Below are 16100 nucleotides of genomic sequence, written 5' to 3'. Positions count from 1 at the left end.
AACAAACAGGTAGTATGGGTGACAGCGACAAGGGAAAAAATTAATACACCGCCGCCATTGCCTCCTGTTGTTGTCGCTCGCTTGTGGGCTGCTTTTGGCTGGCAAAAGGCGAGCGGCAGCGACGGCCCATTGCTGTCGGGCCGTCTCTCTCACCGCCCCCGGCGTCTTGTGCAAAAATTGTTTCGCTCGTCCCTGCCACCCATGCTGACGGTTTACTGTACCCATTGAGTTACGTTTTTTGTGTCGCTCGTCACCGTCGCTGCGTGTGGTTACTTGTTTAAACCTATACGGGTAAGTTGCCGTTTATGGTAACTCTCGTGCATGCACAATCAATTTACTCCCGACCTCCTGCTCAAGGTCCGTAAGGTCTGAAAAGCCAGCTTTAAAAAACACTAACAAGAAAAGCGTTGTCCCATGTGCGACCCACTTGCTTAAGTAACCATAGTAACGATGGTGCTGTACACAAGTGCGGGTAGAACCACTGCCGTCAAAAATCGCGGACATAGAAGCGAATTCAGGCGGGCAACCATGAAATGCAAGCTTCGCCTCGGACGAGGTCGGTCCTCTACGTCATTGCAAGCCTCCGAGCCAACAAATAGTTCTGTCTCGTCGGGGTAATAACTTTTGTTAGCGTGAGTGAATATGCTTACTATTTTTTGGACATGCCAAAAAATAGTAATAAGGAGTGGGTTTCTGACGCTAACAAACCCACTTTGATATCCATCTCAAAGTGGCCAGCCAGAAGGGAAGGCCCGTGTATTCCTCAGTTGGCTGACAGGAGTGACGGGGGGCCACCCTTGGTGGGTGAAGATGTGAATTACGAGGGGCTGCCAGGGAGTGGTGCTCAGTCACGGAGACTGTGGATGGCGAGACCGGCAGGCAGTGTGGCTGCGTGCTGGTACCGGTGGGCAGTATGAGCTCCCCCCCTCCTCTTCGCCCCTGCTTCCCCAGGTGAGGCCCATGTGGTGCAACAACTAAGACAACGTGTCCCTCTCCACCCTGCCGCCCAGGTAACACCTATGTGCGACAGGACCTTGAACTGCGTGAGCTTGTACTCCAAAATGCTGGAGCTGCCCCCAGGTGAGCGCACCTACCTTGGCCGGGCTTTGTGTGTGCAGGCAGGGGCTGCGGGCCACCCAACCACCTCTTGCACCCTGGTGACTGTAAACCTTGCGACGGTTAACTCTTGCGACGGTTAACCTTGATGTTACGAACTTGCTACGCTGACAAACCTTTGTGTTCTGCACTTGTTCTGAAAAAAATGCCTGGAGAAATGCAGTAATTTAGCGAACTTCCTCCGCACCGCAAAGTACCGTGTGTGTCCAGTGTGAGTGCGGTGTTGGTTGGGTGCTAGGCCTGCCTCTCGGCGTGTAGTCGCGTGTCTCAACTTCTATCTGCGGTGTCGGTGTCATGGGTGATGAGTTCTGTTGCCACAAAACGAAAATTTGTGTCTTTTCAAGACGCGTTCGCAATTTTAAATGCTGTCTCCGCCGGCGAGAAAGAACGTCGCCGCCCGGTACAGTATCCCAGCTAACACCCTCTCAACAATTTTGAGCGCGGAAAAGAGCATCAAGACCGCGAGAAGGCGCCCTTTCAGCATCAGTTTGTTCCTTAAAATGGGTTTAGGCACCAAAAAGTGTCAAAAGTGATACTTAAGTCACGTTTGCGAATACTGGGGTTAGTGACCTTGTTTCTGTGCAGTGCCGTGTAGTGCCTAAACTTGTGTGGGAAAGCAGCAGGCGCAAATCACGCACTTTTCTTACCGTGAAATAAATCCTTGAGCGGTCAGTTCACCATCACTGATGTCTAGTATTTTGGTTTCGCTTCTCCTTCATTTACGCGAGCCGTAGCTCAAAACCTGCATGTAACAAAAACCTGCCCGTAACGAAAAACTTAGAAATTTAGTCAACTCTATTATATCCAGGTTTAACAGAATAAAACAATGAAATGCGTGCAGGAAGTCTGGTGCATTATTACTGCGAACAAGTGGGAGGTGTAATGCTCACTTGACAACGCGGGCAAAGATGACAGTGTAGTGTTCCTTTGCGCTATGTCCTGTAAAGTCAACTGTAAGGTCCTCTAAAGTCGACTCCAATGACGCTGAATAGGTCACATTTAGTTACTCGGTTTCTTGGTTGAGGGGATCGCTCATTGGCTTTGCTGCAAACCTCTTGCAGTTTAACCTCCCCCCCCCCCCTTTTTTTTTTCTTACCACTTGGCAATTTCCAGTAATTCCGTATCATTCTCACTGCCGCACCAAATTGTCCTGAATGCAGGCATAGAAAACAGTTGGTGAGCGCTTTCAATGATACTGTTGTGAATTAGTGGCATGGAAAAAGGGGTTCTCGCTGGTTGTGACATTGGAATCTTGTGGCTGTGCTCTTGCTCCAGTTAGGTTACCTTGATCTCGTTTGGACGGAAATTTGCTGATCACTGGATGGGTCAAATACCGAGGATGCGGCGACTCTCCGCGGGTTTATAAATACCAAATGTCTCCGCCTTTTCATTCTTGCACGTGTCTACGGTTTCCCATCAGGCATACGGGAATTGTGGGCAGACAGCATTACCCAAGCTGTGTTGAGCGACCTTGTCATGTTGTTGATCCGTGCAGGGTTAAAAAATGAGAGAAGCTCACATTAATGTGCAAGACTTGAAGGTAGTGGAGCTCAATGCAACCTTCACGACAATCATGGTGGTCTGAGTCCACGATCGCAGCCGACTTGGTTCTCCTTCGCTGCCGCAATGACCTTTACATTGTTTCCATAAGTGTGAGCTGACCCGCCGCGATGGCTCAGTGGCTAAGGCGTTGCGCTGCTGAGCACGAGGTTGCGGGTTCGATTCCCGGCCGCGGCGGACGCTTTTCTGATGGAGGCGAAAAGCAAAAATGCCTGTGTGTACGAGATTTCGGCGCACGTTAAAGATTCCCAGGTGGTCAAAATTATTCAGGAGCCGTCCACTACGGCGCGCCTCATCGCCTGCGTTGCGTCGGCGCGTTAAACCCTACAATCATAAGTGTGAGCTTCCTTAAGTTTTTTGGAAGTGGTAATTATTGAATGTTACCTTGAAGGGGCGGACACTATGACGTTGTGGTTCTCGTTCTGAGCAAGTGTTACCGTGATTACATCGAACGCTGTACTTCTTTTTTTTTTTGGGTGAGGGGGGCAACCTTGACTAAGTGGGTATGCTTGGATTGACAAACGTGCGCCAGGGACGCTGGGCGGTCGTCGCGAGGCACGCACACGCGAGCACCTGGCATTTCCTTGGTTTTTTGAACTGCCGGGTGGTAGCGGTGAGGCCTGCTGTCACGTGCGCACGCTCGACTTTTGCTAAACAACGTCGCAATTAGAAGGCGCGAAGCTTTCAAGTTGGTCACGCTGTGTATACAATCCAGTCTGTTCAACACTTTCAGCATGAATGCCCCGCTCGGCCGTTGGTGCTTTCCTTGTACAAAGCCCCCACCCCCCATTCCCTTCCCCTGCAGCCCCGCAGCAGACTGGCCGCCCCTCCGGAGGGGGAACCCTCGAGGGCGAGCTCCTGTGGCTGGTGCTGGTGCCCCTGCTGGTGGCCTCGACCCTGGTGATGGCCGGGGCCGTCTGCTGGGCTCGGCACCGGGCCCGGCTGGCTGCGAGCTCCAAGAAGGCCACCCTGCCGGTCCCCCCGGGCAGCCTTCCACACGGACAGCCACCCGGTAAGTGGACCACCTTGCTTGCACGGGGGGCAGACTTCACCACAGGCAGGGGTGGTCAACTGCCCTCACGTAGAACAGGAAGCGGGGTGCATTGCGCGTGGCTAACCTATTCCGGCAATGAAAATGTGCGAAGGAAGACGGCATGCGAGCCATTAAGGCCCGCCATTGGTACAGTGGGATTGGCCACATGCACAGTTACAAGGGTGTGTAGTTGCAAGTGTTTTGTTCGTTTTATTCGTATGGAAATTCTGCTGGCGCTTTTTGAGCTTATGCAGGAATGGTAATACTGGAACAGAAAGACAGAATCACAATTGTGTATAATTGGAAGAAAAGGCACGGGATGCGTTAAATACAAATGCACACACAATTTTTGAAGTATTTCGAAGTTCTAAAACGCAATTAGGACAGTTGTTTCAGCGAACCTGAATACGTGAAATTGCCCAGTGTTCAACATGACAAAAGCCATCCTGAAAGACATGCAAAATATATTCTCTGAAATGAGTACGAACTAATTGGGCAGCGGGCGCTTACGATCATTTTGTTTGCTCTTATATTGCTCTTGTCCTGTGACCCACACTGTATTTTTCACAGGGCTTAGCGGTGTTACGCTTTTTCGCGCAGCTTTGGTGTTACGCAAGAAAACCAACCCAAAGCAGCATGCCATGCAGTGAACCTTAAACTTTCTAAGCTTACAAGTGACGTGGCGGAGCCGACTTTGACTGCCCTGTTCATTGATTCCAAACACTCTCAAAGTTTGGACAGTTTGCATGGTAAAACTGCACTGTGAATTGAATGGGGTAGCAAGTGGTACTTGCAAAGTATTCAAAGTTTCGAATATTCGCACACGTCTACCTTGAAGTTATGCTCTCAAGAAACGAGGCTGGTCTGCTATTTGAGTCCCTTGGCCATTTTATTTTTGGGATGCACAAGCTGTCGAGCAGACAGCACAGCACCCGACGAATGTTCTGACTGACAATGCTTGTCACAGAGCCATTTTTAGAATCCAGTTGCCGTTTGGATAGCTTTTTCTTCCCTAGGTCTCTGCTTCGGTACTTTTTCTCACCTGAGTAAGTTCTTCTGTGCATTTTGGAAGTGTCAATGGAGGTGCAGATGCTGCAGCGTTGGCACTACCATCGACAGCTCTTGACAGCTGTGATGTTAAGAGCTGTGAGAGAGAGGACAAGTGGGTGGTTGGGATGGAAGGTTTGGCCCTTTGGGGGCGTTCTCAACCTCGAGTGCCCCCTTCTCCCTCCCCGTTGCCTGCAGTGGAGGTGCGCGTGGTGTACTCGCGCGACAGCGAGGCCCATGTGGCGGCCGTAGGGCAGCTGTGTGCGCTGCTGCAATCGGAGCTGGGCGTGCGGGTGGAGTACGACGAGGCGGCCACAGGCCCCGCCCACGTGACCCACGACTGGGCGCTGGCCATGGCGCACCTTCCCTGCCCCCGCTTCAACGACGCCCCCCAATGGGGAAGAAGGGTCAAGATGCTCGTGCTCGAGTCGGACGGCGCACTGCTCAAGCACCGGGCATACCGGCTGCACAAGGTGAGTCCCGCTCGAGGACTCAGCTGGGGGACGCGGAAACGGCAGTTCGAACCACGGAGCAAGAACAGGACAGGAGGGGAAACGTCGCTTCCTAGGGCGGCCAGATAACGGCACAAGCACTTGGCCTAGGTTAACGAAGCTAGCGGTGTCTCTCGCGGGAAAAAACAACCTACACGGCCACTGTGATTCGCATTCAGCTGTGCATTCACGGAGTGAATCGTGGCCGCTGTCCATCAGGTATCGCTACCCTCTCCTTCCCCGTCGCACCTCAGAAAGCTTTGTGGTTCGTGTTTGTTTTCACTGTGACATTATCCCGTCGCTCACCCGCACCTGCCGCAGTGCGGCGTTTCGCCTTATATATATATATATACTTCTCCGGGGTTCAAACTTACCAAACACAGTGGAGCCCCAGCCATGCAACCTTCTCCCACTTACTTCTCATCAGTTTCTCACTCCGCAGTTTCACTGCAACTGTCCCCGCTATGTGCGTCCTCGATAACAATTAGCCAGATCATTGGCCCGTTCGCACTGTCGCGCTGTGTCTGAGGAAGTACTGCTGGGTCCTTGTCTAGGCATACCCTGTTTCCACAAGGCATTCAAAGCAGTGCTGACATTTCTGCATATGGTGGCGTGGCAGCGATGTTGTAGTTGAGGCCCGTCTTACAATATGACGCATGAACTTTATAAGTGCAGTTGAACCTCATTACAAGAAGCATGGATGTGAAAGACAATCGGGTATGAGAGACACTATTTACCCACGTGGTTGGCCGCCCTATTCTTCCCATTACTTGACTTCTTTTATAACAGACATCGGATGTTGAAAATAGTTGGTTGTAAAGGACAAATTATCCTTGACTTTTGATCTACAAGCTCACTTGTAACAGACATTTTCAGTTTCAGTTTAGATGCGGTGCCACCAGTTGCGAACTGCAGTTTTGTCTATTGTGTAAGAAACGAAGGGGAGGACAGACATGCACAGTCGCTATTTATTATTACTTCAGCAAATGCACGGTGGTTAAGTCAGCTATGAAACAACGACGAGAAGCCCCCGCAATGGAAATGTAATGTACAGAAGTGGTTAAAGCTTACCGCCAAGTGTACAAGCACGACCGCAAATGCAGGCTTCTGTGCAAGCCAAGAATAACTGGAGCGCAAGGTGGGCTCTTCCGATCTCATGACTCCCATTCAAGAAGCATCGCAGATGTTAAGTCATGCAAGCGTGAAGAATAGCCAGAACACACAGCAGAAGAAGCTTTGCGCTCAGGCTATTGTGCTCTGGCTATCCATCAAACTCGTGAACTTGGCATCTGCAATTATTCTTCAGGCAGGCCTTCAACTACCCCAGCGTCCATTGGTCGAAGACCTGCTGTGGTGTTTGGCGGTAGGAAGATTAGCTCCACGGAAGACCACTTTGGGCTGACGTTGTGTGCGCTAGTTTTCAACATGCAGGATGACTTTTCTCCCCTGCCTCGCCATTTCCCCGTCGAATTCAATGGGCCACTCTTCGAAGAGCATCCTTGTCATCCAAGCCTTTTTGTTGCGCCGATATCGCACTGGTATGTGCTGGTTCCTGAAGCACCTTGGCTTCTCGGGCTTTCCATCCACCAAAGACTTCGCCCTGTTCCTCCCATTCGTGTTCGCACACAGAAGCACTGTCACTTGGACCTTAGAGTGCTTTCCACCGACACACGCGTGTCCTTTTAATGCGTGTGTCTTCCTGGGCAAGACGTGGTAGAAAAGCGCAGTCGCTTCAGAATTGTAAATGTCCTTTTTCTCAAAGCACGTCATTACATCGGGTAGCGCCTCGTCCAGCCACTTATCCTTGGCCGCTATGCCAAGTGACGCAGCCTCAATAAAATTGACAGTTGGGCTAGTTGGTTTTGATTCATCGTCGTGTGTGTCTCCTCTTCTGTGTCCCGTCTCTAGCGCTACTTACGATGACGCAGCCTCACCCGCAACGGTTTTGAAAATCATGCCGTGGCACTCCTTGAAGCGCTGAATGCGCCCCCCTCCCAGAAAAAGTCCGTGTTTCTGAGCAGAAAAGCAAATTTCCGCGCCTTTGAAGCCAATAATAGCCAACTAATGGGCAGAGTTTGCGAGGGCGCTGACAAAAACCACTGGCAAAGCGCTTCCTCAAAATCATTCTGGAGGGACTCACTAACCCGTTTCCTCTCGTTGTCGTGACCGCCGGTGCCAGCCTTTATCATCACCGAGCCCTTAATCTTGAGGATCGTGGATGTCGTAGACTGCGAGAGCTCGTACTTCTTGACCAGGTTCTCCACTTTCATCCCTTGTCGTGCATCTTTCAAAATTCGTTGCTGCGTCTCGAGCGATATAGCCTTGTGCTGCGTAGGCGCCATTGCAAATAATTAACCAACCTCGCCCCTTCACCGATTTCGCCACCTACGCAGCAGGAAGAGCCAACAAAGGTGGATTGGATTGGCACGGATCAGATCGGCCCGCTATGCTGTGTCGATGATGATAGTGTCTAAAAGGCGCAATGCAGGAATTCCTTCTTGCGAGGCTTTTTAAATGAGATCCTGCGCAACGATTCCGATCGTGTTTCCACCGCTCGTTCAGTATCTCAGCTTTATTTTACAATGTTCTCGGCAAATGTGGCACAATTAGCCAGGGTTTGGTCGTTGTGAGCAATACACAAACGAAAATCACATCGTCATGTTGTTTTTTTTTACACGGCTTCTATGGTAAAATTGACGGTCCCGGTAAAACCGATCATTATAAGCAGTGTATCATCATATGCAGGATCGTTATAAGTGGATTGCACTGTAGTTTTTACTGCGAAGCAATATATGTCTAAACCCCCCAGTTTTCGTTCCGGTGAAGCTGATTTACTCAGTGCTGCTCCGGGGCTTCTCCTCGCCATTGCCGACCCCTATTTCACAACTTTTATTCCCTCCGCCACCAATGATGCCTCTTTAACAGGTTGCGCAATCATCTGACAATCACAATAGCGCCGTTATCATGTGATTGTGGAGAATCAACGAAGGGACCCATGGGTGTATTATCAACGGAAAGCCGCCGCTGACAAGCATGCAGCCGCCGCCGTTGCTGCCTCAAATTCCACATTTCCGAGTAGCTCAAATTCAGCCCGGTTGAAGAGCAACTTGGCCGGTTGGAACGCCAGCACAAACCCATAATTTTTCTTCAGGTTGGAAGGCTTTCTGAGCAACATTTTCAGTGTTTTATATCACGCCTAACTATGCACCCATCACCGATTGCCGCTTGAAGTGTGGGAAGAACGAGGGCGGCCTGCGCGCACAGCTGGGATTCATGCCGCTACTGATGACATGCCTGTTGTGTTAGTAGGAAATTTAAACGTGGAAGTCTCATGGCTCAAAGCGCCCTGTCCGCTATCGTCCGTAATCGAGCGGTTTGGATCTGGTTTGGTGTGTAGACACACAGTAATATGTCTACAACGGCGAGGGCAAGAGACAGCAACATGTTTGTCCACTAGAATCAAGCTCGAGGCCTTCCAGGTTTTAACTCGCTTTGGACCAGACGCATGTCGTTCACTTGTAGGAGGAAAAGCGGGAATTGAAGAAAAGTCGACCCGAACAGAACCATGAATGGGCACGAGAACTACACAAAGCAGTTTCCGCTGCAGGTTCCCGCTCGTCGAGTAACTGCGAATCCCTCCCGGATGAAGAGTAACTTTCCCGCTTGTAACATAGTGCTCCAATATTACTTTTTCAGCGTAGAGATCTTTCAGAGTAACCTATTCGACGGTGTCTTTCACTTCTAAGCACGTGTACATAACTGGTTGCGAGTTTATGCGTGCACGTGTTGGCAGTAGGGGGAGGAGTGGAGGCGTGCAGGCGCAGCTATAGGTTTCATGTCCTTTTGATGACATGTCTGTTGTGCTGGCAAGAAATGTAAATGTAGACGTCAGACATTTCATGCTGGCCTATCCGGTGTCCTCAGTGGTCCCGGCGCATTGGGCTGGTGTGTAACACAAATGACCCAGAAGGAAAACAGACAGCTCCATGATTGTTGGCTAGAATAAAGCTCTGGTGATTCCAAGGTTTAATTCAGTTAATTAGCTAGGAAGTATGATCAATCGCAAATAAACAAAACTGCTTTGTTTCGTGCACACCGTGGGCTTCGTCCAGCTTCACAGGTCATACTTCTTCACAGAGTGGAAAGACACAGATTTTTTCTTGTTTGAGTAGTTTGGGATGATGAGGAGGCAGGAGGGTTTGTCCAAGGGTGCAGTTATGCTGGGTGATGACTTGGAGTGGGACCAGGGGTGGAGTGTCCAAAGTGTCCTCGGTAGCGTGGGGAAAAAAGGGGGCAGAGTTGTTGATGTCCATAGTTGTTGCCTGTCAGCAAGAAGTGAGTTGGAGTTGAAACAAGGTTGTTGTTCCGAGTGGGGTGGTGATGGCTGCTGTGTTGTCGGGGGGTTGTCAGGGCCAGCTTACCTGACAAGGAGCTACTACAGACGTGAGGAGCTACCACAGGCTGACGACAGACCCCTATCATATTTGTCTGCGAGTTGGCAGGTATGGTAGAGGTGTAGCTTGAGTGAGGAGAGGGTGTTGACGGAGGCACAGGTTGTGACCTTATCTTAATTAAGCAAGAAGGAGTAAGGGCTTCCATCTGTATGTCAGACGTTGGGGACTTTGCCATATGCTCGTTAGTGAGCTTGGCTACGAGCGAGACGTCGGCCTGGGTGGACTGCGGGATGCTTATTGTAAGGTGTTGGTCGTCAGGGGTGGCTTGAGCGGCTACAGTTTGAGGAATGGCGATGCAAAGATCTTTGGGAGGGGAAAGCCCTGTGGAGGGTTGGGCGAGTCAGAGACTCTGGCTTGGCAACGGTGTTATCAGCTTGGCAACGGTGTTATCGAGTCTAATGCTTTGTAGAGGAGAACAGGAGAAGCTTAGAGCGTGCTTGGTTGCTTGAGCGCATCTAGATCCTCTTTAGGGAGTGTAAAATAGGGGGTGACACAGGTGATTCTTGGTATAAGGACTGGGTGAACGAGTCGTATAAGGTCCCTTTCCTTCATTTTTTGGAGTTGGTTGGATATGGACAGAAAAGCATGGGGAATCTTGTATGACGGATTTGGTTACATGAGCGATGGGTAGGTTGTTCCAAGTCGAGGGTAACTCGGATAGATAGTTTCATGAAACGAGGATCGATGCTTGCGAACGATCTTATGATGAAACTTTGCTGTACAAAGGTCGCTGAATGCTTTGCTGGGTGTATCGGCTTGTCACCTTTCTTACTCCCGCTTGCGAGATGGTTGATGGAGGGTGAACAATAAACAGCAGTCCTAATATCTTGTTGCGAGACAGCGGTGCCACTACTCCCTGGCAGGCCTTCTGATATCCATGCCCTGACTTCACGGAATGCTGCTGCCTTGGAACCACCAAGGTGCTACAAGCTTTGACACAAGCATCATTTCTGCTGACAGGGGAATTTGCAGGCTAGCGGTAAGGGTTAGTCGTGGAGGCTCTCGCATCTATTTAGTGTCGTTATCCTGCCTGTTGTTGTTCATAGCCACGTTAATTTGCATTTGTCGCCCATTTGTTATACGTAGGCAGCAAGCACATTGAAGTAGTTTTGTTGAGCCTCGATCGTAATTTGGCACCTGTCAAAGACCAAAGTGTCCTGTGAAGGGTTGTTGACGAAGGACCCAGCAGGCGGCAGCCACCCACTGGTGCAGCTTCAGTGCTGCCCTTGCCCTCCCCCGGTGCAGGACGTGGGCATGGCGAGCGAGAGCAGCGTGGATGAGCTGTACCACACGACGTATGCGGCGCTGCTGAGCCAGCAGGCGCAGGCCCTGGGCGACTACTGCCACCTGCTGGTGGCCCGGCTGCCCTACACGACGCTGCCCGACCGGCTGGACCTGGTGCCCGAGAAGCGCTTCCTGCTGCCCCAGCACCTGTCCCACCTGCTCGAGGCCCTGCTGCACGACTCGTCCAAGGGGGGCGGCCATCAGCAGCAGCAGCAGCGCATCGCGGCCGCCCTGCGCTCCGAGGCCCGTGCCCGCCTCGACCGGGCCCTGGCCCTGGCCGGCAGCGCACACCAAGGGGACGGGCAGGGGGGACTGGCACACCTGCGGGACGTGCTGCTGGGGCCGGAGGAGCAGGTGTGATGACCCCCGCCCTCACTACCGCAGGTACAGTGAACTAGAACACGGAGTGGTCCAAACGGGCTGCCAAAAATGACGCAAGAACGGGGTAACAAAAGAGGAATCCCCCGAAGTGTTGCGATCATCAAGCCGCCACTTGGTGGCCAGTGGCAACTTGAGCCTTTGCGTGGATAATTTAAAAAGAAATTAACAAACACATCAATTATTATATAATTATATAAAAATATAAACACGCAAATAATTATTTACCTAAATAAATGCACCTAATTATAACTACTGTGAATTCGAAGATAAATTTTCGGTACTCTTGCGATGGCGGCCAGCAAAAACTCTCACGTCGTCTGCTAAATGAACTTCTGCAACGCGCAGCCGTTGCATGGAAGATAATGCACCCCGTGGCTTGAAAACAGCGCATAACTGTTAAAAACCGGGCGTGAAGCAAGTAGTCCTCTGGGGTAAAATATGGACCGGTCACACACCAGTTCACCAAATATACGCTTCTTCTAATCTACCCTCGATTTTTCGCATTTGGTGAAAACCACTGCCGAGCTCAGACTAGCACGTCGCTGTATGAACACGGACTTATCAGGCGAAGATTCAGCAAATGTGATGTCGCATAAAACAAAACCATGTATAAGCATATGGTTTCATAAAATAATATTTGTATGAAACTCTGTTTGTATAGATGGTGTAAATGTGTATATGACGTATTCAGTGCTAAGAAAAATGCGGTGCTGTTTTTTCTTATAATCGCAAACTACAAATTTGCTCGTGACTGTCTGTCCCAAAGAAGCACGAATATTGATTTCACTGTCAGAGTATGACTATTGCATGTCGTGCCGAATAGAAAATAAAAACTAAAGGTCAATAAAGCAACCCTTAAGCGTAGTTGTCTAAGGTTTTAGGGACATAAAAAGAAAAAACCAAAAAATATATAACAGTGTGGCAATTGTGGGAATCGAACCTCAACCCTCTGCGTGTGAAGCGAGTATTCTACAACTGCTCCACATTTTGAAGTCTTGCGATTGCAGCGCCACTAATGAATTTTACCAGTTTTTGGCTTCTGTTTTGATGTTTTAAAAGTATAGGCGTTTGTACCACTCTGCTCTAGTTCACTCTACCGCAGGGGAAGTGGCAAGCTACGCTCGCACTAGAGTACACATTCCCAAGGGTCCCTGGACATATTGAAAGTGTGGTAGCACTGACACAGACAAGGACAGACCAACACTCTCTTGGGCTGGAGATGCTAATGATGGCAGGGCACTTTCACCGGGAACGTATGAAAAAAAGGAAAAATTAGGGCCGGTCCTTCTCTCAGAGGAGTCGGTTAGAACACGGAATCCCCGGTGGTGGCCGATGGAGGTACCGTATTTACACTAATATAGGTCGACGCTTTTTTACAAATTTGATAATCCAATGTTGCGGGGCCGACTAGAATCGATATCGAACCGTGTACCGCTAGTAACAGCAAGAGAAACGAGAAATCAGGGGAGTTCTACGAGGTGGGGAGAGCTTCGCACCCTCGTCTGCATGGTTTTGGTCGAACCGTAGCGTATTAATTTGCCATAGCATACATTCTGGCATCAATAAAGGTCATGCTGACTGTGAAAGTTGGCGTTCCCAATCTGTGCCCTCTGTCCACCATACTTAGAGCGACTAACCTCCCACCATCGCGTTCCGAAATGTACTGAACAATGTGATATGGCAGTGGCTGCGTTAGCGCCTTGTATTGAATCAAAGGATTCGCTAATGCTCATTTTGTTTATTAGAGACGAACGGAACGCTTCTTGAATGCGAGTAACGTATTCATGAATAAAAGAAAATAGCGCGCGGCCGCTTCCGTCAGCCGCCATGTTGTTTGTTTTGGTATCGCACAGCAGTGGCCGCTGCCGGTGCTTGTATGGTTGTGATCTCGCAGCGAATGTGTTCTCATAATTGGGAATAAAGTTTTCCGCTCAACCCACAGCGCATGGTTATTCCGCGTGCTTATACAAAAGCTTTTCTTTTTTAACATCTACTGCGCGCACTACGAGCGCACGGCTCTTGTGGGAGCATCGATCATTGATGGAAGAGCCACCGTATGAGGGGTATTGGTAGTTGATGGAAGAGCTTCTTTTTGCGAAGATTTTCTAGGCAGCGCTTGCATTTTTTCTTTCTTTCTTTTTTTTTTTTGTTGTTGAGATAGATGCAATTTTTGGAAGACCAACCTAGATTCGAGTCGACTTACAATCGTGTAAATGTGGTAGGCCCATACAAAATCAATCACACAGACGCTTCGAAACCGTTGCTAAGAGCGCAGGAGGGGGCAATCGACGTTTCTCCATTTCGATCGACAGAGTACATACCTTTAGTAGGTCCCGCAGCCAAAGACTAAGCAGGTATCACCTAGAAACTATGGTTCTTGAAACAATGCTTTAAACAGTGCACAAGGAAGGCAAAACGCAGAGCACAGACAGATCTGGTACCGTATAAACAGGACCATACATCATTCATACATCATCCATAAAAAATAGGGACTCGTGACCTCTATTCTGGTTAATGCGGTGTGTTGCTCACTGTACTTAGGCTCTAATGCTTGCGTTGCTGTGCACTCCAAAGAACAAACAGTTGATAGCTTGCGGCTGTGTTGTTTCCTTGTCTCCGTCTGCGTTTTGTACTGCTCTAAGCAGCGCAAGTATTCCAGTCTGAGTTTACCATTTAGAACTCGCCCAAAGGGATGCTTAGGTGAGTCATTTTCTGGAATATGCACGCTGCATCACCCCAGACCCACACGCAAAAAAGACACTGCATGCGTAGAGGGCATTCAAGCAGAAGGGCTAAGGTTCATGTGTCATTTTCATCAGCAGGTACAATCCCTGAACGCTAGCCTCACGGGGAAAAAAATTTCATCTGAGAACATTAGAGGGGATCACAATACGCTCAGTTTTTCTAACTAAAAGCAGCACAACCGTGTCCCAGGCCCTAAAATGAATGTGCACCATTTATCTTTCCTTCAAAGGAGGATATGTTTGGTTTGATTGATTGATTGTGGGGTTTAACGCGTTGACGCAATGTAGGCAATAAGGCGTGTTGTAGGGGAGGGCTCCGGATTAATTTTGACCACCTGGGGACCTTTGACGGGCGCCGAAATTTCGTACACACGGGAGAAGAGGTTTGGCGCCCACCTTCGTGTCACGTGGTCAGTGCTTCGTTTTTTACTTAGCTGTTCTGCAGTTGCTTCAAATTTCTGAAGTGAAGGTGCCTTTTCTCTTGACGGGTGCTCTATAACAAGTTGTATGCACCCTTGTGTGCCTGCGTCTTCTAATCCTGATTGTTATGATTTTGGACGGCAGAGTGCCATTCTAGAAACCGTGTGCCATGTCTAATACTGAATGCTATTGACCTCGCTCTTCCTTTTTTATACGCTAATCTTTTTTCTTTTCATCCACAGCTTTGTTTGTGTCTCCTAATTCGCCTGTACTGTTGTAAACAACTTGTTATGTGTGGGCGATTCAGAGCATTTATGACACTGCCATGATTTTTACGGGTTTTTATTGTAATTTGTGCTAGCTGGCACAATTGTAGTTGTGCCTGGTGTTTTGTCTTTTTTTCCGTCTCTTTTATATCCAATCACATGGGTTCAATCACAAAGTCGTAAATGCTATGTGATCACACTTAGTTTTTTTGTTTGTTGTGAATGCGATCTTGAGAGAGATTTGTATGCTTGCGCTTAGAATAGTGCTCATTTAATGTTTGTTGTTGTTTTCCTTCCACGTGTATGTGATGTGTTTGTGTACAAATGTTGCAAATGTTTGTGTACACTCCTGCCTTGGCAACCAACAGGCTGCTGGCGGTATCGAACAGATGGATGAATAAATGTTATTCTTCTTGCACAATGGGGGACTCACCCTTTCCTTGTTTAGCTGGTGGGTCACTTCTGAGGCTGAGGATTAGAAATGAGGTTTGACCAGAGTTTGGTGGAAAGTTTACAAGAGTTGAAAGGGGCCTTGCCCAGGGCCATCGAGCACTTCAGCTCTGTAAAACAGCACCAGTGTGCAGGGTCGAAGGAAAGGCACATGACAGCATTGAAGCTAGACACTGTCACAAGCACCAGTAAGTAAAGCCAACAACTGGGAACGCTTTCAGCCTAACTACCATATTTTCACGCTTGTAGGGCGACTCATTTCTTCAAATTTGGAAACCGGAAGTTTGGGGAGTCGACCTACAATTGAAACTAAAACTTCTACTGTCAGCGATGGCGAGGCAAACGAGAAATCCGGGACCAACGGCGTAATTGCAACTGTGCATTTGCTTTCTGACTCTACCTGTTGCGAATAGTACATTATTCCAAACGTTTGTTCGCAATACTGTTGTTCTGTTCTTACTCAACCCACAGTGTAGGACGACGCGCTGTGGGACCGCAGCAATTGGGATGGTAGCTGCAGCACTAGTGAATACACTAGAGAGGACGAGCTGTAGGCCAGGTGACCAATGTAATGTGGTTGTGTAATGCAGTCGTGTATTCTGTTTTTCTTTTTTTTTGACTTGCGATGCGGAGGGTTCGACCTACAATCGTGTAAGTACAATAGTGAGGCGGCATAGCAAGTAAAAGGACACATAGGACAACACTGTGGTGTCTTCCCTCCACGCCGTTCAGTGTGCGAGTACATTTGATGGTTTTAGTAGCCGGGGTAAGTGCAGGCTAGTTTCTTTATGAAAAGGGGTGTCTGTATGCTTGGCACTTCATGCTGATGCCAGTAGGGGCTTAAAACCCAAAAA

The 16100-nt window shown here is 49.3% G+C and overlaps 1 protein-coding gene across 1 annotated transcript in view; it reads left to right on the top strand.

Annotated features, from left to right (window-relative positions):
- Positions 1-15208, top strand: part of LOC144140919 (uncharacterized) — a 65968-nt gene extending 50760 nt beyond the window's left edge. Inside the window, exons 9-12 of the mRNA XM_077672416.1 lie at positions 1011-1080; positions 3482-3688; positions 4955-5229; positions 10947-15208. Of these exons, the coding sequence (XP_077528542.1) occupies positions 1011-1080; positions 3482-3688; positions 4955-5229; positions 10947-11345 (951 nt within the window). The 3' untranslated portion in view covers positions 11346-15208. The remainder of the gene's footprint in view (positions 1-1010; positions 1081-3481; positions 3689-4954; positions 5230-10946) is intronic.
- The last annotated feature ends 892 nt before the right edge of the window (positions 15209-16100 follow it).

The sequence above is a fragment of the Haemaphysalis longicornis genome, unplaced genomic scaffold, assembly GCF_048455015.1.
Source record: "Haemaphysalis longicornis isolate Haplotype H1 unplaced genomic scaffold, Haemaphysalis longicornis Haplotype H1 scaffold_56, whole genome shotgun sequence".
Lineage (NCBI taxonomy): Eukaryota > Metazoa > Arthropoda > Arachnida > Ixodida > Ixodidae > Haemaphysalis > Haemaphysalis longicornis.
Note: the sequence above shows the minus strand (reverse complement) of the source record. Positions and strands in the feature narration are given on the sequence as shown.